This window comes from Strix uralensis, chromosome 3 (assembly GCF_047716275.1).
Source record: "Strix uralensis isolate ZFMK-TIS-50842 chromosome 3, bStrUra1, whole genome shotgun sequence".
Lineage (NCBI taxonomy): Eukaryota > Metazoa > Chordata > Aves > Strigiformes > Strigidae > Strix > Strix uralensis.
The window spans coordinates 60,934,231-60,957,010 of record NC_133974.1 but is presented as its reverse complement, the minus strand read 5'-3'; the positions used below and the strand labels follow the sequence as shown (position 1 = coordinate 60,957,010).

The window sequence follows — 22,780 nt, the reverse complement described above, 5'->3', positions numbered from 1 at the left end:
CATTGCAAAGCAGCATTCTGAGGGAATCCATCTGTACTCAAGCTTTTAATCTGATAAGCCTGAAAGCTTCAAATTTGATTGCAGCTGGTCTGCAAAATAACAGCTTCGGTGGGAAGGAGTTGGGGTATTGGTTTTGGATCAGAACTTCAAAGAAAAGTTTTGGATGATCATCTGCTAGACCATCAAGGACCCGAGTAATTAAATATCTGGTGGGATCCCTGTACATAGGGAAAAAACAGTCTGAAATAGAATATAATTTGCCTTTATTTAATTTTGTCTCCAGTAATGATACATTATTTATAAAATTAAAAAAAAAAATACTTTCTGTGAGGCATTTTATTTATACGGAAATGAGTTAGACAAATGAAATAATTAGGAATATTAAGGATAAAAATATTGATTCAATATGAGAGAGATGCACACATGGCTACTCAGGAAATCCTGCTGTAAGAAATTACCAAAGCCAGATTACCAGACCCATATCTGCTAAAACATTAAATCAATCAATGTTGGAACTGCTTTTTCTCAAGAAACGGGGCACTGTCAAATCCGCTCCTTTCAAATCATTATATATTTCCACTGGGTCAAACTTCTTGCTGGAAGCCAAGTATTCAATCAGTTTTCGGCCCATTTTTCTTCCTGCTTCAGTAGACATTACCTTTTGCCAGAGTTTCAGCAGCAGTCCTCCTTGGAAAGAAACACAACATGACATAGTCAAATTAACATGGAGTCCATGTAGCTCATGGCACACAAGAGATGAAGCACACATCTGGCAACAAACACCCATCACTCTCCTGTGGACAGTGAAATGTAGACAAAGCTGGAGTGTGCCAATGGGGTAATAATTGCCTACAGCTGTGTAGGGAGATGCAGGCTATTCATTCAGCTCAGAATCCTTCGTACTGATAGACAACTGGGCTTGTTCCCTTGTCACCAGGGTTGCAAGTCAAAATGATTTAAGACACATGTTAAGGTCTTGTTCTGCAATTGCATATAGCTTCATGGCTTATGAAGCAGTGGCCTGGTAGTTATAATTATACACATCTTTGTTTTTACTCTAAAGCAACCAAGAATTTGCACTTCTGCCAGCTGAGGCCTCAAGCTAAAGAAGAAAATGATCCTGATATTTTAATCCAGGCAATAAGCAGTGGCTCTCTAGGAAGTGTGCCTGACCAGTCCAGCATTAGCACCAGTTTGCAGGATAGTCATTGCCTGCTCCCCACTCCTCTCACTGATGATCTTTATGGTGGACAAAGGGTCCACAGAGGAAATTTTAGGGTAAAAAAAATCTACTAGAAAACCAAGAGGAGTTTATTCTCCTGCAAAACATCCGTTTGTATTAAATTGTCAACAGTTTACAATTGACTTTGCACAGTATTGTACAAGGAAGGTGAGGAGTTTAGAGGAGAAGGCAGCAAATGGTCCTCTTGCCTAGGTGGACCACAGGAGGACCACACAAAACGTGAGGACAGCAGGAAAGATCTCGAATAACAAGGCATCTGCTGTTCTGCCTTTGGATATTGGTGAGGGGAGGAGCATAAAAATAAAGCTTCTGACTGTTCATGAGTTGAGAATTTTTAGAGGTAGCACAGCACTCTCTCAATACAGGTCCCTGCTGGACTGGCAGAGGCAGCTAGAGGTAAATAAAGAGTAATCAACCTCTGAATCAAGAAATCAAATCTCATGCTGAGTTGGACAGGATCCTGTCCTAAGAGGTACTGAGACCCTCTATCTGCTATTGAAGTTTGCAGCACCGGAAGAGGAATCTACATCTCACAGGATGTATTTAAAAGTTTGAGGGATTCGACTCTACAAAAACAGTATGTCACATTTTGTTATCTGAGTTTTGCAGCAATAAGATCTAGTGTTTCAGGTCCCCACTGAGGCTGTGGATCCAGACCCAAGTCAAACTTAGTTTAAAGCTCCTTTTCTGATCAACAAGTCAGTCACCAGTTTGAGTTAGCTGGCATTTAACTCTCAGCTGAATGCAAAACCCATCCCTTCAAAGCAGAGTCAGGGAAATCTCCCACATGCAAAGCAAGGGATTTCAGCTATGGACTTCATTATGGCTGCAACTGCATGAAGCTTCTTCATCCCTCTTTCCTTCCCTCTACCATGTTCAGCATCCATACCTCTTTTCCTTTCTCCCTCCAGGGCTGCCCTCATCTGCTCTGTTGCCCTGGTGCTCTACTCCCTCCTTGCTGCCCTGCTGGTTGTGCTTTTCCTTGCTGTGTCCCCTCCCATCCTGGAGGTAGGTCAAGAAACCCTGACCTATGGCATAGACTACCAGGCGTGGGATAGAGCTGTTAAGATTCTTATTCAGACTTCGAGGAATAATGCTATGTCGAAGGTGTGAGGGAAGCACTCTGTGATGTGAGGATGCTCTTCTGTAACACAGAATATCTTCATCACACATCTTTTTCAGCTACAAATACAACTAGTGAGAGAATTTTCACTGAAATCTATGGACAGGAGAAGAGGATCGCAAAACAAATGCCATAGCTCTGGATACTAGTTTTTCAGTGTATTTTTAATACTGTATTTTCATTTAAAAATTCTAAGTAACGTTCCTTCACAAAGGACAAATAAAAACATCCAACACAGCAATATCTACGAATGAACCTCAGAAGAGTGTAATTCTGACTGTCACCGCTGGATGGTGATGCACAACTTATTTTAGTGAACGTGATGAAGCCAGCATTGTCTGAGAATACAGTTTTGCTGGGACAGATGATATTCTCTGTTAAAACAAGGATTGAGACAAAACGAAAAAACAAAACTAGAATACTTGTGGACACACAGACTGTTGTTCATGATCATTTGCCCATTTTTTTGTAATGACCTCAACTGATCTAACAACTTCGCAGAATCATGGAACTTCATTTACAGCTTTAATGGTTCCAGATTTAACTGGTGAAACACAGACTATTGTCTGTGTTTTTAAAGTTCCTGCGAAAACTGGAGGGAAAAAAGTAAGATCATCTGGTCCAACAAACAATGCATTCATCTCATGTGAAATCCTCACTGCATATCATCAGTGTTATCCCATCGCTGCATTTGATCTCTGGTGTGTTGTTTACTTATGGTTGTATTTTTAGCTGTACTGTTTTACCATTAGTCTCTAGGAAGTGTTTATACTATTTTATACCAAAAATCACTGTGCTCATATGGAGAAAGGTATAGAAAAAGAGAATAAGACATTGTAGGTCAGGCTCCTACCTGTTAATTGATTAGCTTTGTGAAGCGCTCTCATTGAAAGCAGGACTCTGTTTTGCTGTGGACTGAAGTCACTAATGGATGGGAGGACATCTCCTTCAACGAGCATCCTCTGGGGCAGGAAAGCTTGGAAGTTATTTGTGGTCAGTAAATCTGTAGAGAAGTGTGTGGCTGCAATGAAATCTACAGCATCAGCCCAGGCTTCACCAAAATTTGCTTCTGGATCAGAGAGATATTTTAAACTGAAAGAGATTAAAATAAAAGTGTAACTGATAATTGAAATCCGCTGTAGAACATGTTAGTCAATCATTTATCCCAAATGTGTTTTGTTCAGTATAAAAACCTGAGTGGTCTCTGCCAGTGACTTAAAACCTCCTTCAGCACTTCACACCTAATTTCTCCTGTCATCACTGCCTCTGCCCAGACTAAACACAGCTCCTGACTCAGGCGCTGGCTCCCAGAAAGGAATCAGCATCTCATTTTAAGCCCACAGCTTGCCCACCCATTGCAGCCTGGGCAGTGATCTCTTTCTGGTCATCCCATGTTCCAAGAGAGCAGAAGGAAGAGCAGAGACTAAAAAGTAGAGGCCTAAAGTAAGAAAGCTCATGCAGGCTTTGTTGGGATACTATCCTTCCAAAAAGGCATGCAGGTGGGAAGATCCTCCTTGGCCACCTCTCTCATCCCCATACCTGTCCTGGAACTTGGGCAGCGCGTAAGCAATGGAGGCGACGTGTGCCCTCCACATGAGGTGAAGGGCATGATCCAGTTTGAAGGAGGAGGTTGCAGGGTTCATAGCTTTGTGTTCTGTAGATAACAGATACTGCAGCAACAGGGAGGAAAAAAAGACAGAGAAACAGGGGGGAGGTTTAAACCCAATGGATTTTTTAGACTTATGCACATACCTCACAAAATAGTAAGCTTGTAAGCTAAGGGAAATAGCTTTTGAGTAATTAGAATGTGCTGCTTTGCAAGTAACTATAATGTCTGATATAGGGACAAAAAGATGATTAATATAGATGTATAAAGTGAATACATATCCCCACTGAAATTAACAGGAGTTGCAGTTCTTTGACTTCAACAGAACGAGAGTTTTATCCACATAATTTAGGTATTCTGCTACAATAATTCAGTGGACTTTAGTATCTGAGTGCCATGGAAACTTCTGTGCTGAAATATTGGATTCCCTGAAAACCTGTTTATACTCTTTCAGCTACAACATTCTGAAGATTTTCAGAAAGTAAGAAAATTATCCTTAATGGTTATTATCATGGCTATCTGAGGAGTAGCTCTTTTATAATAACTTCTGAAACATACTGCTTAGGAAAAATAATCTTAAGAAAACAAATGCAGTCTTGCTCCTAAAACCTCTACCCTCACCCACAGTTGCCAAGAGGGACTTATGGTTTATATTTTCTGATCATTATCAATTATTTGATTGTCTCACTGTAGGAGAAGATCAGGTTCAAGATCATCTAAGGAACTTAAAGGTGCAGAAGTCCATGGGACCTGATGAGATGCAGCCAAGGGTCCTGAAGGAACTGGTGGATGAAGTGGCTCAGCCACTATCCATCATATTTGAGAAACTGTGGCAGTCTGATGAAGTTCCCGCTGACTGGAAAAGGGGAAACATAACCCCCATTTTTAAAAAGGGAAATAGAGAACACCCAGGGAACTACAGGCCAGTCAGTCTCATCTCTGTGCCCAACAAGATCATGGAGCGAACCCTCCTGGAAAGTATGCTAGGGGACATGGAAAATAAGGAGGTGATCGGTGACAGCCAGCATGGCTTCACTAAGGGCAAATAGTGCCTGACAAATTTGGCGGTCTTCTAAGACAGGGTTACAGTACTGGTGGACAAGGGAAGAGCAACTGATGTCATCTCCCTGAACTTGTGCAAAGCATTTGACACTGTCCCACGTGACAACCTTATCTCTAAATTGGAGAGACATGGATTTGATGGATGGACCACTCAGTGCATAAGGAATTGGCTGGATGGTCGCACTCAAAACATTGTGGTCAACGGCCTGATGTCCAAGTGGAGAGCACTGACAAGTGGTATTCCTCAGGGGTCAGTGCTGAGACCGGCGCTGTTTAACATGTTGGAGACATGGACAGTGGGATTGAGTGCACCCTCAGCAACGACACCAAACTGTGTGGTGCAGTCAACATGTTGGAGGGAAGGGAGGGACCTTAACAGGCTTGAGAGGTGGGCCCATTCAAACCTCATGAAGTTCAACAAGGCCAAGTGCAAGGTCCTGCACATGGGTCAGAGCAATCCCAAGCACAAATACAGGCTGGGAGATGAGTGGATTGAGAGCAGCCCTGCGGAGAAGGACTTGGGGGTATTAGTGGATGGAAAACTCAGTATAAGCCTGCAATGTGTGCTCGCAGCCCAGAAATCCAACCATATCCTGGGCTGCATCAAGAGAAGTGTGGCCAGCAGGTCAAGAGAGGTGATTCTCCCCCTCTAGTCTGCTCTCATGGGACACCACCTGGTGTAATGTGTCCAGTTCTGAGGCCCCCAACATAAGAAAAACATGGACCTGCTCGAGCAGATCCAGAGGAAGGCCATGAAAATGATCAGGAGGCTGGAGCACCTCCCTGATGAGGACAGGCTGAGAGAGTTGGGGTTGTTCAGCCTGGAGAAGAGAAGGCACCGGAGAGACCTTAGAGTGGCCTTCCAGTACTTCAAGGGGGCTTACAGGAAAGATGGGGAGGGACTCTTTATCAGGGAATGTAGTACTAGGATGAGGTTTTAAACTGAAAGAGGGTAGATTTAGATTAGATATAAGGAAGAAATTCTTTGCTGTGAGGGTGGTGAGACACTGGAACAGGTTGCCCAGAGAAGCTGTGGCTGCCCCCTCCCTGGAAGTGTTCAAGGTCAGGTTGGATGAGGCTTTGAGCAGCCTGGTCTAGTGGAAGAAGGTGTCCCTTCCCATGGCAGGGAGGTTGGAACTAGATGATCTTTAAGGTACCTTCCAACCCAAACCATTCTATGCTTCTATGATTTGACTGCCAACAAAAATGTTGATTATAGAAGTTTATCTATAAAAATAATCTAAGAAGTAAGTAATATTGTCATCTTTGGGATTAGGGAACAGCTGAATGAGGAGGAAAGAGACTATCTACTTGCATAAAAAAGTGTCCTTCTGAATGAAGTTTCAGCATTTTCAGTTTTTTAGATGTTTAAATGAATAAATGAACCTTATAAAACCAATGCAAGGCCATTTCTCAAGGGTAATGTTCTATTTCACATGTTTATTTTGCATTGCTAACATAAGCCGTATGGGAAGAATACAAATATAACTTAACAAAAGAGTCTCTTGGGACAGGCTAGAAAATAGAGAATTATCTTAAAGGAAGGAAAAAATCCATAACCTGTAAAAATCCTGGCCTTCTTATCTCTGACTCACTATGTTGTGCTTTTCATTTTTCCTGCTTGTTACTTTCACATCAAGCTGTTATTGAAAGCAAGCCAAGATCTCTGAATCTTACAAATAACAGTAATAATAGTTTTTAAAGGTAATATTCTGGTATTATTTCCTACAAACTATGAAAAAAAAAAGTAAAATTATTTACTTCAAAATAGGCCTTCCAGTCATCCATTAGCTTGGGAATGCGAGACCAGCAGTCGGCAACACTATAGCAGAAATCAGCTCTTCTCTCCTCTGGGGGCAATATTTCTATCTCGTACTGCAGCTGCCCAAAGAGGCCAGCCTCCACTGCCCCCAGAAAGGGTATGACAGCCAGGTAGTAATTCATACCTGTAACAGTAATTAAAAAGGAGGACCACAAGCAAGTGAAAAATTCCCACATAGAGAAATGAACACTCTCTCATACTAAATGCAATCATTTCAAATTGTCACTGATACAGCTGTGTTCAGCAGTGGGATACATGTACTGAAATGCACTGATGATGATATCTGCATTGATTTAGGTATGATTTGTAATATTTGTAATATTCATTTTTATATTGTCCTTTAATACCCTTGCATGAGCTGGCATAGTGCTATACTTTGCAGAAAAGTACAAAGAGCTGAAAAAATTTAGATCTTTATAGGTTGTCATGGACAGGACATCAAAAGTCTCTCAAATATTACTTGTGAGCTAAGTACAGAAAGACTAAGGGGTACTCCATGAATATTGTTTTAATTTTAAAAAACCCTGTTCTATGCATCCTAGGCATATAAGAAAGGAAAAGGCAAACACTGCTGATATTTTACTGGAAAATAATAATTTTGCTTTTTAAAAAGATTTCACTTACTGAAGATTTTTTGGAAATTACCTCTGTTTGTTTGTTTTGGTTTATTTTATGTTGACAGCTTCCTTTGGTCTGATTCATAAATTGAAGCAGTCAGACCCAGCATGTAGGAAACCCAGGTTCAGTTCTCACTTGTGCTGAACCTCAGCTCCAGTGAGAGTGAGTGCCCATAGGGCTATTTGATATTCCTCATTTGAAAGGAGGATTTTAAATTCTCCTTTTAATTGTGTTCTCTTTGTAGAAATAAAATTTAATAGCTTCCAGTCAAGAAGAGCCTGGAGACCAGCTGTTCTCCCTCTTGGGTGAGTAGTCCTGACACGTTGTGCTGAGAAGTCATTTGCTCGTGCTTGGTCTCAGGGCCAAGCACTGCCTAGGTATTTTGTACGCAGTCTCAGCAGCAAGGACTAAAATCATCAAAACCTGACCACCTACCACACACACCTGTCCTACTCATGGGAAACCATTGTTCCACCTCCTGTATGTGGGCCTGACTGGGAATTCAGGAGGAAATGTATGGGCAGTCAGAAAAGCAAAGGAAAAGTCTCCCCTGATGAGAAGACAGTGTCGCACTGGGAGTCATTGCTAAGCTGGACCTTGTTCCTTGTTCACTATTTTCATGAGAAGTGTTGAAAATTGGATTTCACATTAGAAAGTACGTACATTCTTTTAAGTGGGCTTGTATATATTACATATTTGTACCTGCTTTGGTAGCTTGTAGGGCAGAAAACAGTACAGGAAAGGACTATACTGAATATTATTCTAGGCAAAAAGGGCTGAAGTTCTTAAGCAGGGAGTGTCTCATACACCTTGGGGTGCATTAAATGTGAGTGTCTGGTTTAAGCTCATTCCTGGCTTCGTATGACTACTCATGCCAGAGAGAGCTGCCCTGAAGGCCACCGAAACCACTTACATCCTCAGAACAGTAAAAGATATTTCTGTGCAGTCTGAAAGACTTTTTTCTTGTTCCTGCTACAATAGGGTAAATCAAAGCTGAGTTTATACATATTTGGAGGCAACAAAATTGTTATCAAGCAAATGTGCAGTGTTTAGAAGTAAGCGAAGAGTAGGAATGCAAACACTGAGAAAGTAAAGGTGGTGGTTTCTATTCCAGGAAGGTCCCCTGCTTGCACAGGGCTATGCGTTGACCCTTGATGCTTGCCACTGCATGGGACACCTTCCCACTGAGCATTTAGTGCTAGCCACCCACAGAGATGGGAAACTGAAGTTGGAGTGAGTATCACAGTGAGCTTTGATTTTACTTTAAATTTACATTTTAAATTTACTCTGTGCTTATGCTTTTGTTCACTTGAAGATATATACATTTAATTGCTTGCTCACAGGCAGAAGCTTCATTCAAAGGGCCTCTAGTACTCATGTGGCAAGGAAGGGACAGAGCTGTGTGCTAAAAACCTGCCAGCAGGTCTGATGGGAAGGGGTACTTGTGACAGGACATCAGGAAAGATGAGGGAGCAAGGGACAGAACTGATGAAGGGAAAAAGTGCTACAGGAAAAAGAACATGAGACTTTCCCATCCCTAAGAAGGGAAAGAATGTTTAAACTGGAGGACTTACAAGGCCTTTTACCTCCTTAAAAAGAAAATATTTCCATCATTTTATTGCCTTCAGATATAAGTAGTGATTGTAATCTATAGGTTGGTCTTGTCTTTCTTCCTTCCACCCTATCTGTCAATTCCATTTCTTTAAAAATAGAATATAAACTTTCTAAAAGAGTCAGAGTTCCAGTTTCAGAAAAAACTATCTAAAAATATTGACTTTGACTCAGAATAGAGATAAAGGGAATCTTTTCTTTTTAAATAACATGTTCATTCAGGTTTTGAAAAATGGAAGCAAAATCACCATTTTGGGGATTCTATTTGGATATATTCAATTTGTGTAGGCAAATTAATTAAATATTTTTTGATTAATCAAATTAGAAAGTTTAATGGTTATTTAATTTTTTTCATGGGCTTAGAAAAAATCAGCCTTGTAAAATGAACACTGCAGAAATCCAGGTATGCATTGTTGTTTGAGGAAACTGTTTCTATATAGACACTGGATGTAAAAATACCAGAGGGGAATAGGCAACACATGTTCTTGAACTTGAGATAGGGAGAATTGTAGTATGGGTGCTTTTTCTATTGATGATACAAATCTTATTCACTGGGCTGTCCTGTGCAACAATAAATGTATACCCTTGAGTTGCATGTGGCATTCCAGATTCCCTCCTTTCCTCTTCTGCAAAGCTCTTAGACAGAAGTGGAAATAATGTTTTATCCTTTCTATGTAAAAACATGGTTATAGGATCTTGTCTCACACACAATTATTTCTTTCAGATCCTGACAGTGGACCTACCCTTATGTCCCACAGGAGGATAAGGTGCTCTGCCACATGTATCAGGAGTGATGCCAACAGCACATATGGCTAAGTTAGCTCACAGCTGATCCTGCAGTAGAGTTTGTCACTTTGCCTTTTCTCTGCACTGCATAGTGCAAAGGAGATTCCAAATCTGATACCACCATCACTGAGAAGACACTGCTTCCTGCAATACATATGTACTTAGGTGTAATGGATAGACCCATTCTCCTGTTACACCTATGATATACATTTTTACAAATTAAATTCTTGTGTCTCTCAGGCTAAGAGAAACCATGTATTAACTTGATCCTTCCTGTTCAACGGGGCAACACATGAATGGCCTGAATTATCAAATGCATCCAAGAATTTTGGATGTTTCCATTTTTGGAAAGACTGAATTATCTGGATGTGTATTTTTAGAGATATTGAGGAAAGCACTGAAAATGTCAGGGGCATTGACAGTGGAAATTCAGATCTTTACACTTCTCTCTTTGTCAGTATCTTCAATTTGTTGCTACTTACTAGAATAATGAAAAAAATTTAATGGAATTTCAACCTGCTATAACTCCAAAGCCAATATTAAAGTGAACAAAAATTGTCTTGTGGCTCATGTACACCAGGTCAAAGTATTAACCAAGTTTTAGCTGAATACTTGAAACCCAGCTGGATAAATGTCAGCGTAGTGAAGATAATGAAGTTATTTGGATATTATGGGCACAAATTCTCCCTTTATTTTATTCTCTGTAGCCTACTGGACACAGTGAAGTTGTGGAGGTGCAACTGAAGGCAGAAACATCCTGTCAGATTTGTATTACCAAGGTGACACAAGGCATTCTCACACTGTTTTAGTTTGAAGTACTAGCATCTAAACTGAACAACTCTGCTCTGGAGTAATTGAAAACTGTAATTTCTACAAATGTCTATAAATACAGATACCCATCAAACATTTTTAAGGCTGAAAATTTGCATTTTTTTTCCCCCCTCAAATAAGTTATCAAAGTCAATTAACTTTCATTTACTCACACTTAGATGTCTTGCTGCAACTTTTTGATGGAAAATTATGTAACACTGAAATTACTTTGTAATATAGAAGTCTAAGGGGAAAAAGGATTCTAAATTGCCTTCTAGGACACTAATCACATTTTGGAGAAGAACAGTGTAATACCATATACTTACAGGACCACCAGCTTCTTACAGATATGCACAGGAGGTCTTCACCTTCATAACCACAGGAAGTCACATGGGAAGGATCTGCTAATCTGCCTGAATCAAATGAAAGAATACACCAAATACTTCTCAATCTTTTTTCCACAAGAAATCCCACTGAGATGAAAAAAAATATAGGAGTAAAGCATGCAGAATTTTGCTCAGAGAAGCAGAACAATTACTGTTGTTTTTCTTCATAAACTACTGTTCCTAGAGTAGTTGAATTTCTCAGCCAATACTTCATGCAGTGCATAGTAATTTGATTGTGTTTTACAATTCAATTTATTCCTCACTGTAAATGTATTCTGAGAATTTATGGAACTGTCTGAAAGTAGGACATTGCAGTGATATTTTTATGAAGATATAAATATACATGCACATACGGACATAAACACATGCATAGCTGTTGCATCATTTCCAATAGATGCAGGGCTGCTAGTTTAGGAGAGCTGCTTAACGAGCAAAATAGCACAAATAAATGTGCTAGTAATTGTCTCACCTAATTGGGTTGTGTGATACAGAATTCCTTCCAGTTTAATGATACATACAAACACGGCCTTACTGTGAAGCTAAGCATGTAAATGTTGTTGTATCTGATTAGCAGGGTTTTCAAGCATCTGTGCTGTAGCAAACATGCAAGACATTTCACAATTATTCATGACAGCATGTAAGGCATATTTTACTTTAACCACGTGACATGGAGAAACAGCCTAATTTCTGAAAGCATAATGCACATGTACATCATGCAGTAATTAGTCATGTAGTGAGCCAGGAAGTCTGCTTTGAGCATGTGACATGAAATTACCATGGTCAGGTCCAATGATATGAGCTATTCCAGAAGCTCCCAAACTCTGACCTGCAGAGGACTTACTTTCTGACAAGTCAGGTGAATAATGACAGTGTAATTTCTGTCAGATTAGAACTAAACCTCATTACATTCTTTAAAAACCAAACCAAGTTTTCTGATACTTTTTACTCGAGAAGAAGAGATGATCATGAACCATGTGCATACAGATTATCCTAATTATTCTCTCTAGCTGACTGGACAGAGCTTATGCTTTGGGGCATGCTAGCTGCTCAAGCCAGTATCTTTCAGTAGCAGAGCATGAGAGCATGAACTTGCAGTGGTGAGGAATGTAGTTCAACGGGATTTTTTTTTGATGAAAAATGATATTTTTTAATATTTACAGAAAGATTTTTTTTTTCCAAGATTCTACACAGGGTGTCAGAAATAGGCAGCAGTAGTTCCCTGGTGTGCAAAGGGGATGAATGGGAAGGATAAAGGAGAAGAAAAATAAGACAAAATGTTGCTGAAGAATTGTATGTGAGATTTACCAAAGATTGCTAGCCTAGGTGTTTGGGGAAAATGAAGAGTCCTGGGCAGTATTGATGATAATTATAAGATACGTACAAATTACTTGGAGCTGGAAGCACTAACCCCACTTCCAGGTCTACACTCCAGTTTTGTTGTCTCTGCTCCCTCCTTTTCCCCGTGCTTCACATGATTGCTGTTTCAGTCTTAGGTCTACTGAAGCTGTCTGTGCCTTTCTCTGTACTGATAGTGCCTCCCAGCTGTATGTCATTAGCAACTATGTGCAACCTCACCAGCAAGATTTCTCTGCTATTTTTCGCGGCAAGGTTGATAATGAAAAAGCTAAATGCAGTTGTTCTCAAGAGTGATAATTGAAGAACTCTAAGCATATCCTCCATTTAGCTGTAGACTTCCCTTAGCAACATTGGTCACTAAATTCTCCTTCAGTTGTTCCTTTACCAGATTAGCAATTTCCTGTTTCATCCTTATTTTGTAAATTGTCATTAAAAACTTTCATTCTATGCTTTGATTTTACAAAGGGAGGAAATGCATTTCTGGACTTTGGTAAAACATCACTTATATCATAAAAGAAGATACCGAGTTAGTCTGACACAATCTACCTTCGATTCACGTAAGCCGTGCTTTATCTCTTTTCCTATTTAGATCCGTGTCTTTAAATATTTTTTCCTCTATACTTATTCTAACATCTCATCTACTGCTAATGTAAGAAAAATAAATATTTTTTTGTCCTTATCCCATTTTTCCTTCTTCTTAAGTGTAGGTACAACCTTTTCCACTCTTTGGATGTACAATACCACATGAATCTTTCTGAATTTGTACTTCTATATGTCAGTTCTTCCAAGTGGGGGTAGAAACTATCTAGTTTCCTCAGTCTGTAGGTAGGATTCTCAGTTTAGCTCCATCTCCCAAGTGACAATTTCTATTTCCACAATCTCATTCCTATCAGCCATGCTGTTTCAACATCATTGTCTCTACTGTAAGTAAATTTAGGCAAATTACTGATTTCATTTTATGCCCATGAGTAGATTATTGCAAATCTTTGTACCACTCTTACTAAGTAGCAACTTCACTTGCTCTTTATGCTTTATGTAGGACCATATCTACACAAACATTTTCTCAGCAACTTAAATTTCATGACCAGACAGAATTGTTAATTCAACAATTTTTCTAGTATTTTCAAGGCTCTGCTGTCTTGCATCATGAATTCAAATCCTGCTTTTATCTGCCCAGGCTTATTGTGTCAATATACAAATGCTTCAGTCATTCCTCACTAATCTAGCCCAGCTGCCTATCTGTATTAGGTTGCTATTAGTTGCTAACCTCACTACTGTATGCACCAAAATTATGTCTTTCTTTACCCCTTATCCATTTATTGCTCAACTTCTCACTTTTTTTACTGTAAAACTCTTTCCAGCCATGTGATATTTCTCCTTCTACTATTTTTTTAACCTGATCATGTAATTTCAAAAAATATATCTCCTTGTCTAAGGACCAGTCCTATGACTCTTTGGAAGGTGACAGTAGGTCTTTACCTGTCTGTGCAACTAGGTGCAAATCTTCCTCTCACTTACCATGTCCCCCATCTCTATTTGGGAACTGTCATTGCAACCAGACACATCTTCACTTTGTGGATGAGGCCACACTACATAACTAGATCTTTTCCAGCAGGTCACCACCCAAGTGTAGCTTCCACATACAGTCATCTTTGCCTCTGCCACACACTGTCAACTCTCCTGCTGCACCAACCATCCTCTTCATCTTCTCTTTCTTTACCTTTATATAAAGAAGGGAAAGAGAAAAATGCTTGCCTAAACTCCAGTCAAATTCTCCTTGCTGCTGTCTGTTTGCCAGCTAGTTGCCTGCTTGTATTTTGCTTCTTCTACCTCCTTTTCTTTATTTTGGCTTAGCAGTTAATTTTCCACTAGGTGTGACTAAATGCTCGCAGCTTTCCTTCGCCACCAGCTGCAGCATCTCTGTCTTCTTCCAAACATACAGCTTCACCACCTCACGAAACTACAGATTACAACCAGTAAAGAAAAGACCAGGCAGACAGGGGCATTTTCTTATGTCTGGTTACCACCAGGCACAAGTTCCTGAAAACATCACTTACTCTTATTCCCTTTTTTCCACTTCTCCTGTTTGCTAGAACAAGACAAGTCAACTCTGGCTTTGAATGGAAAGCCTCACTGCCTGCTTCATGTGAAGCAGCATGTGGGAGAACACATTCTCTGATAAAGCCCTCGATAAGATATTGCAGCCTTAGCCTCAAGGGAGCCTCAAGGGACTTTTCACACGTGTTTCTGTCTGCTTCCCTGACATGGCCAACAAGCAAACAAGAATGACTACCCCAGATAACGACCAGAATTAGAATTTGGACATAATTTAAAAAACCAAACCAAACCAAACAAACCCACCCCCAACAAATAGAAAAAACTTTAATTTTTGTAAAAATACATATTTAGAAAATAATGAGATTACTCCTAAACTCATCAAAAATAGCAAATGAAAACAAATTCTCAGATGGAGAGGGGGACTTTCAACTATCTATTAGAAATTAAACTCAAACCACCAACAGAATATCATAACATTAACAACCAAAGAAAGCTTATTAGTTAACAATCTAAGAACAACACTGCAGAGTGCAGGCCCTGAAATCTACCTCCTATAAACTGAAGTAACTGGGAATATTTTTTTCAAAGGTTTTCAGATAACTGAAATATTGCCCATCTATACCACAGATCTTCTGGATTCTGACCAGTCCTGTTTTGCTATTAGAAAGTTTCATACCTATTGCTCAGCAAGGCAAGGATTTCTTTTTCAAATTGACAGTTTAGCTCAGTATGTCAAAATCTACACTGTCCGTGGCTATACTGGGCTTGCAAGGCAGAAACCTTGGAAAGGATGACCCAAAGTGGGTCTGTAAACACTTTGTTGTTCCAGCAGCTTAAGGACATAACTCATACCTGTACGAAATTGCCACCCATGCTGCAATGGTAATCCCCATAGAATATTGCCAAAATTTTGGGATCCAAAGGCAGTAAAATATTTGGCTGAAGAGTTTAGTAAGTTCTTATACACTCCCAGTCGTTCTTGATAGTTCCAAGCATTGATGATAATTTTGTTGTTCTTTACTAGGAAATCCAGCAGGTTTTCAGGGGCAAGGTCCCACAGAGGGGGATAGACAACTTCTCCAGTGGCATCTTCTTCACTTTGTGCTGTGGCAGTTGCTGGACTCAGGGTAACAGTCATTATAAGAAGAGCATGTATGCCAAAGTAGGGACACATTGTGAAGGTTTGTGACCCAGGTGTTTGTGGCTGCAGGGCTTTTATCATGAAAGGTGAGGGCTGGGCAAAAAAGGGTGACTCAGATACAGACGTCTCCATCTCCCTTCCCTCTTTCCGGTGACCCTGACGTGGAGTTGCCAGATTAGCAAGCTGTGAGTAATGCTCTGTCCTCCCCATGGGGAGCAGCAGCAGATGTTTAAGATGGATCAGTCTGACCAGAAAATGTCCAAATCTGTGCTGCCCATGAGGTATATCCACCCTCCCAAAGGGCTGAGGTGCTACAGTACTGATTGTACAATCATGCTATAAACCTTTTTGTCCCTGTGTTTCTTACTAGCTGTCACCTTCCCTTTGCCTGCCTAGTTCCTTTGGGTAAAGAAGGAACAGCTGTGCAATACAGCTCACCCCCAAACAGACATAGTCAGGGTTAGCTTAGGGTTGAGGTGCTCTGAAGAGGGCTCCAGGTGCCAACCAAGGAGCAGCAGTGACATATGGAGGGTGCTGCCATTGGCACTTTTGTCTTTTGGCCTTTGGACAACTGTCTGCAGCCTTCAGGTTGTAGGAGCATTAGAAGTAGCCAAATCAGCCTGGTTGCAGGCCCTGCAGCACCTGATTAGCTGTATTTTTAATGTTTGTTTGTCTTGTGTGGAAATGGTCATCATAAAGACCTAAAGTCTACTACTAAACCTCCATGGTCTTGTAGACTGCAAAGGGAATACAAAGGCCACCCCTCCACTGATTAAATCAGTTTCTGACTAAGTTACACTCCAACAGAAAGGAAACTGTCCAGCTACCTTCACCTCACCTACTTCTAGGACTTTATAACCTTCAGCTGCTTTTTCTCAGATAAACAATGGTTACAAAAGAGCACTCAGCAAACAACCACATCATTTGTTATCTCTGTAGTCTTTCTTTTGCATGAGAAAAATTGCAAATGCCCATTTTCTTTGAAGTAATTCTGTGAGTTTTGGTTGGGTTTTGTGTGTTTAAAGTACCTTAAACACTGGATAAGAGCAAGTCAAAATTGCCTACAAACTTCAGACAGTAAACTTAAAAGAAATATATCAGTTCAGTTAGAATATTTTCCATCTTCTCTATTAATTAAGGAGACTTTCAGGTAAATAGTGTAATTTTTCACTGGTAACTTTTTATTTTTGGCTCCGCTACTGAGACAGAAACCCAAAGGTTTTTGAAAAACAATCAATGTTCAACAGAGATTAGTACAGATCTGAGAACACTTTTCCTAATCATGCTGCCTCACAGACATTTCGAATAATCAGGTTGTTATTTAATTAAGTTTTTATAGATGGGATTTATGTAACCTAACTGTGGACATTTGAACATTAACTTAGCTATGTAAACTCCCTCGATAGCTAAAATAGAGAATTGGGCATGTCCAGAATGTAAATCATTTAGAATACACCACTGAGAGATGTATTGCTCTTGACTGACTGTAGAGGGAGTTGAAATTACAAGTTTAGCTTTAGACATAGAAAATACTTTTATATTAAATGAAATAAATATTGTTTTTACCTGGTTTTATATAATAATTTCAGAAATGTTTTCAAAGGTAATTGTTTTTTTTCTTAAAAGAAGACATTCTATAAAATAATCCTGAGGATAAATGCCAAGAACTGTGTTGTTTTTTATATATATATATATATATATATATATATATTCAGCTCTAATTGAGGTAATGGGCAGCAAGGCTTACCTGAAAAACAAAGATGGTGAAAGGCGTTAGCTAGGGGACAAGATATATGGAGGAAATCTGTGATTCTATGAAACAAAAGGCACAAAGATCATCATTACACTAGGGCAGAAATTCTAGTTGGGAACATGAAGGAGTAACAGTGGGGGTTATTTTTACCATCACTGAAAGAAATGTCCAATTTGGGAGTCTAAACTCTCTCTGCCTTTCTATAATCAAGGAGGAGAGTTTGAATTCTCCTAGTGAGAGATACCAGTCATTCATATTACATGAGTGATTTCACATTGCGTGCCTAAGGTAAAGAGATGTGAATAAACATCCTCATTTTCCACAGAGATACCATATATTTACATCCTCATGGCAGATTACATGTAGTAAATTGACCAGTTTCATGTTTGTGTGGAACTTTATTGTGCATGAAAATCTGTCCTCCTGCTCTGCCATCTAGAAAGGCAAACCCTATTAACACCAGTCTGGGCAGGCAAGCAAATATGAATTACTAGTCTGGATGCAAAAACATACTTTCTCAAAAGACTTATAATAAAGAATTAAGATAAGTTAATGACATAATGCTTGCCTTATATCAATTTTGAGCAAGCTGATAAAAAAAATAATTTGTGCTCTATACTAAATAGTGAATAACATAAACCAAGAATATGCCTACTAGACAGACTCTGCTGAATTCCTTCACTTTTTGAAGTTTGAGCCTTTTGCCTTATTATGATAACAAAAGGACTCAACAACCCACTTAATCTTTAAAGAGTCAAGAATAATTTTTTAAAATTAATCTTTAAAGAGTCAAGAATAATTTTTAAATCAAAATAATAAAAATATTCTTCCTGCAAAATATTATAATTAATTTTATAGCTCTTACACTATTTTCCCACTTATGTGTGTGGGTAAATAAGTTGCTGAAGCTTTTCTAAGACTTCACCTTTCTTTTGAGAAACCTCTGCACTGACCTTTCCAGCTTGGAATCCAGCCCTGTTGGTTTGCTCCCCTGAGCGGGGACAGGGGAGGATTCATGACATCAGTTGCACTCCAGTAGGTGTTGGGTCTTGAGTCATAGCATTCCTTCAGGGATGTCAGCACTTTAAGCAAGTGGAAGATTAAGGAAGACTATTAGTAATGTCAGCAATTCCAGCTTGGAATCCAGTCCTGTTGGTTTGCTGCCCTGAGCTGTGAGAGGGGAGGATTCACATGACATCAGTTGCACTGGAGTGGTGTAGGTGTCCGGTCTTGAGTCATAACATCCCTTCAGGGATGTCAGCATTTCAAATACATGGAGGGTTAAGAAAGACTATTAGTAATGTCAACATCACTATTCTATTCACCACTCTCTTAATAAGTATTCTACCAGTTACTCAGTATGGCTGTGCTCTTACAGACATTGTAACAGAAGCAAGTCCTGGAAAAGATTGTAGATAGTGATAGATGGTAAATTCAGATCTGATATATAATTGCTGTCAAGTTTAACACAGAGCACTGTAGTTTTCAGCTGGGCTGCAGAGTTTGCTCCAAGAAAAGCTGATAAGCATTCATTAGATTACCTGAAGTGACTTTTTGGCTACAACAACCACCAGCAGCGCTACAGGCTTGGGGAGGAGTGGCTGGAGAGCTGCCAGTCAGAGAGGGACCTGGGGGTGTTGATTGACAGCCGGCTGAACATGAGCCAGCAGTGTGCCCAGGTGGCCAAGAAGGCCAACAGCATCCTGGCTTGTATCAGAAATAGCGTGGCCAGCAGGGACAGGGAAGTGATCTTACCCCTGTACTTGGCACTGGTGAGGCCGCACCTCGATTCCTGTGTTCAGTTTTGGGCCCCTCACTACAAAAAGGACATTGAATTACTCGAGTGTGTCCAGAGAAGGGCAACAAAGCTGGTGAAGGGTCTGGAGCACAGGTCTTATGAGGAGCGGCTGAGGGAACTGGGGTTGTTTAGTCTGGAGAAGAGGAGGCTGAGGGGAGAACTCATCGCCCTCTACAGCTACCTGAAAGGAGGTTGCAGAGAGCTGGGGATGAGCCTCTTTAACCAAGTAATAAGTGATAGGACAAGAGGGAATGGCCTCAAGTTGCGCCAGGGAAGGTTTAGTCTGGATATTAGGAAGCATTTCGTTACAGAAGGGGTTGTTAGGGGTTGGAATGGGCTGCCCAGGGAGGTGGTGGAGTCCCCATCCCTGGAGGTGTTTAAGAGTAGGGTCGACATAACGCTTAGGGATATGGTGTAGTTGGGAACTGTCAGTGTTAGGTTAATGGTTGGACTAGGTGATCTTCAAGGTCTTTTCCAACCTTGATGATTCTGTGATTCTGTGACTGTAACAAGAAATGACAGCCCATGTTTAAGCCCCAAAACTATCAAAACTATAAAGTTCATTAGTACTGATCGGACACACTGAGGAAGGAACTGGCAAGCCAGTGAGGAAGAGGCATCAGTACCCTCACTGGAATGAACTCAGAACTGACGCAGAGCTTTGCAGGTGAGAAAACCTTCAGGTAATGTGGGGATATAGCTATACTTCAGTCATGTAAAACAGCACTGAAAGGAAAGGTTCACCCACTTTCTTTTAGGGCAAATGTCCTAAAGAGGAAGAAGAATGAGTTTTCACCTAGATGGGATATTGGTCTGGATGAGACCCCCTGTCACCTGCCACCCTTTTTTCATGCTCTGACACTTCCACCAGTGATTGTGAGTGCTGCTTGACTACAAACTGTTCCAGGAAAACAAGATTGCACTCTAGCTAAAGGTATTCTTCATGTATTTAGCTGGATAAACTTGTAGCAGTTAATATATATTTAGGTTACTTTCCAATCGCTATTGTTATTGTCTGCAGTTATCATTTTGAACAGACTTTCTATTTCTTTTTGTCACAGGCCTTTCACATTTGGCAGGGAGGATGCCTCTGGCTCCAGTGTCCTCCAGCAAAACCCTGTGACAGGGCTATAAAAGGGATTTTAAATTGCTGCTTCACTTCTCTTAGGTGTGGTTGTGAGTAAAGGTCATCAGCCAAAGCCCATGGCCACATGAGTGGACTCCACCACTAATGCAGCAACACATGTTGTGGTAAGAGCATCATGCATCTGAGGGGAAGTTACACTGTGGTGGGTGATGGACCTAGCAGGAGGTGCTATCTGCTCAAATTCTGGCTCCTGCATACATCCTTGGACCTAAAATTTCTCCTTTGGAAAATATCATTCTCATGTTATCTATTAATCCTGTTCTCCCCCCTGCAAAAGCCTTCCCAGTTATCTGCTGATCTTGCCTCACCAGAAAGAGTAATCTGTGTTGCAGATCCTGACAATCCAGGCTTTAAATTGTGTTGATAGGTCCTGTTGATGAAGGATGGCCATAATAAAATACTTACTTTTTTTTTTTTTTTTTAACAGAAGTAATCTACTGAATTGGGCATATACAGTAGCACCAAAAAAATATGTTTTTAAAATTAAATTGATAATGAATATTAAAGTGATAATGAATAATGTTCCAAATGAAATCCAATAACTCCTATTTTAGGAAATATTCGATTCATAGCTGTGGTGGTATATTTACCATATCCAGTTTTTCTTTCCCAGATGAAACTGTCATTTTATCATGAGGCTGTCTGGGTGAACAACTGGCTAGACAAATAGCTACAAAGACAAGTGTAAATCCAACATTTTCAGAGTTCCAATCCCTAATATTAAAAGAAGATGAACTACCAGAAAGTTAAAAATATTGATTTAGGAGCAAGCCTCCACACAAGATGTGTAATGGTTACCTGATGCTATCCCAGATGTATACTTTCAGATCAGAGTGCTCCAGAGGAGGGGTTGCAGGCTTGCTTGCAGGACCAATGTTAAAGTATATATAGATTAAAAAAGCCCAAACAAACAAACCTCCCCTCCATCAGACCCAAACCAGGAAAATTTTAATTAACCTATATGTTTCATTTTCATAATGTTATTATGGAAGTGTATTTACCTCATAGGTTAGTTCAGATGGTACCATAACCTGACATATTTTTGTTATCTTCAGCTCAGAAGGTGAAAGTTAAACTGATCATGGAGTTAGATATCTGTAGTACTTAGCACCTTCAGATACATAGTCTTCATCATCACATCTTCAACAACACTTATCATAAAAGACATCAGCCTTATTTTCATAACGTGATGGAACTCATTCCTTTGAGGCAGACCATACAAAACCCTCACTCACTGAAACACATATTTAAAATATGGTGAAACCAAAATAGATAGCTATATTCCTGAGATCATCAGGGTTGAAAACAATTGTCTAATGTAGGAAGATGATCGTAAATTTTTAAGACAATATGTCTATTTTGTCTCAGAGATAGTTACCCAAATGCAACCCTAAGCCTGCTTATAAATTCACAGAAATCTTTTGGCTGTTTGTTTGTATATCACTAGGGAAAGAGCAAACTGCAGAAAAAAGTACCAGAATCACAGTGTGAGTTGGCTTTTCTTCAATCTTTCATTAATTATGCATCCATTTGTAAGACAAATTAACTGAATCTTCACTTATATTTTTAGCATGGCATTTTAATTAGATGAAAATGAGAATAAGTGGGAATAACTAATTAGAAAAAATCAGAGTAATGGCAAAGATTCATTAAAAGAAAGGCATAAACATCCAAAGCAGTAAATGTGTAGCTAGATGCTAGCGCCCAGATTAATTTATGTGAAATATGTAAAATGACAGCATCAATTAGAAACTTGGGCCAAAACAGCTTTTTTGCCATTTGGAAGTAGTAAACAATTAATTCAGAAATTTAAATCAGAAGGTATTTTCACCTCTTGAATCTCAGAGACTGCAGAGAAAATTTTCAGAAGACTGTGATCCATCTTCTTCCAGCTGCAGCCATTTTCCTTAGACTGAAAAAATAAAAGGGAGGGGGAGGGGAGAAGCTTCCTTGCAAGAAAAGAAAGGAGAGCTAGCAAAAATGTTTCTCAAAGAAATAAATTAGTCTTTATTGTGTAAGCTAGAAAAATAAATTTTGGTACAAGACAACTGGAAAGAAATGTAGTAAAATAAAAGACAGGAGGTATAAATTATCCTTACATTTATTGCCTAATTTTGCTTCTGTCATGGGAAAGAATAACACTCTTGTTGTTTCTAATTGATATTCCGTGTTGGTATACAACACGGTAATTTGGTTCTGCTGTTTCATTCACAATGACAGAGGAAATAAGGGTGATTTTCAAGAAAAACAGATTTCAGTCTTGTTTAGAGAAGTGTGAATAACTCACTAGAAACAAATTCCAAACCTGTTTGATTAAATTAAGATGTATATTTAACATATACTTCCTACAATAAATCAGTCATTTCTGAAACATAATCATGATACTATAGACCTAGGAAAGGTATGTAAGGAGCAAACATATCCATGGACAGATATTAAAAGGGAGAAATGACTGGGTAT

General features: G+C 39.6%; 1 protein-coding gene across 3 annotated transcripts; it reads right to left on the bottom strand.

The window, feature by feature from the left end:
• Window positions 1-248: 248 nt before the first annotated feature.
• Window positions 249-22,241, bottom strand: C3H6orf58 (chromosome 3 C6orf58 homolog). Of its 3 annotated transcripts, XM_074864765.1 has the most exons (9): window positions 22,152-22,241; window positions 19,131-19,191; window positions 18,329-18,457; window positions 17,370-17,399; window positions 11,008-11,094; window positions 6,796-6,980; window positions 3,906-4,036; window positions 3,220-3,458; window positions 249-687 (listed from the first exon to the last, which is right to left on the bottom strand). In XM_074864765.1, exons 3-9 carry the CDS (start codon window positions 18,390-18,392, stop codon window positions 500-502), a joined length of 924 nt encoding a protein of 307 aa, XP_074720866.1. In that variant the 5' UTR covers window positions 18,393-18,457; window positions 19,131-19,191; window positions 22,152-22,241; the 3' UTR covers window positions 249-499. The 3 variants fall into 3 exon arrangements, with proteins under 3 accessions (XP_074720866.1, XP_074720867.1, XP_074720865.1); XM_074864766.1 differs by lacking the exon at window positions 19,131-19,191 and having other exon boundaries at window positions 22,152-22,212; XM_074864764.1 differs by lacking the exons at window positions 17,370-17,399; window positions 18,329-18,457; window positions 19,131-19,191; window positions 22,152-22,241 and adding an exon at window positions 15,334-15,655.
• Between the last annotated feature and the right edge of the window lie 539 nt (window positions 22,242-22,780).

Coding starts and splice junctions, on each gene's coding strand:
- C3H6orf58 (XM_074864764.1), bottom strand. CDS start 15,655: ATGTGTCCCTACTTTGGCATACATGCTCTTCTTATAATGACTGTTACC. Junction 11,095..15,333: donor TGGGTGGCAATTTCGTACAG/GTATGAGTTATG, acceptor CATTTGATTCAG/GCAGATTAGCAGATCCTTCC. Junction 688..3,219: donor CAAAGCTAATCAATTAACAG/GTAGGAGCCTGA, acceptor TTTCTTTCCAAG/GAGGACTGCTGCTGAAACTC.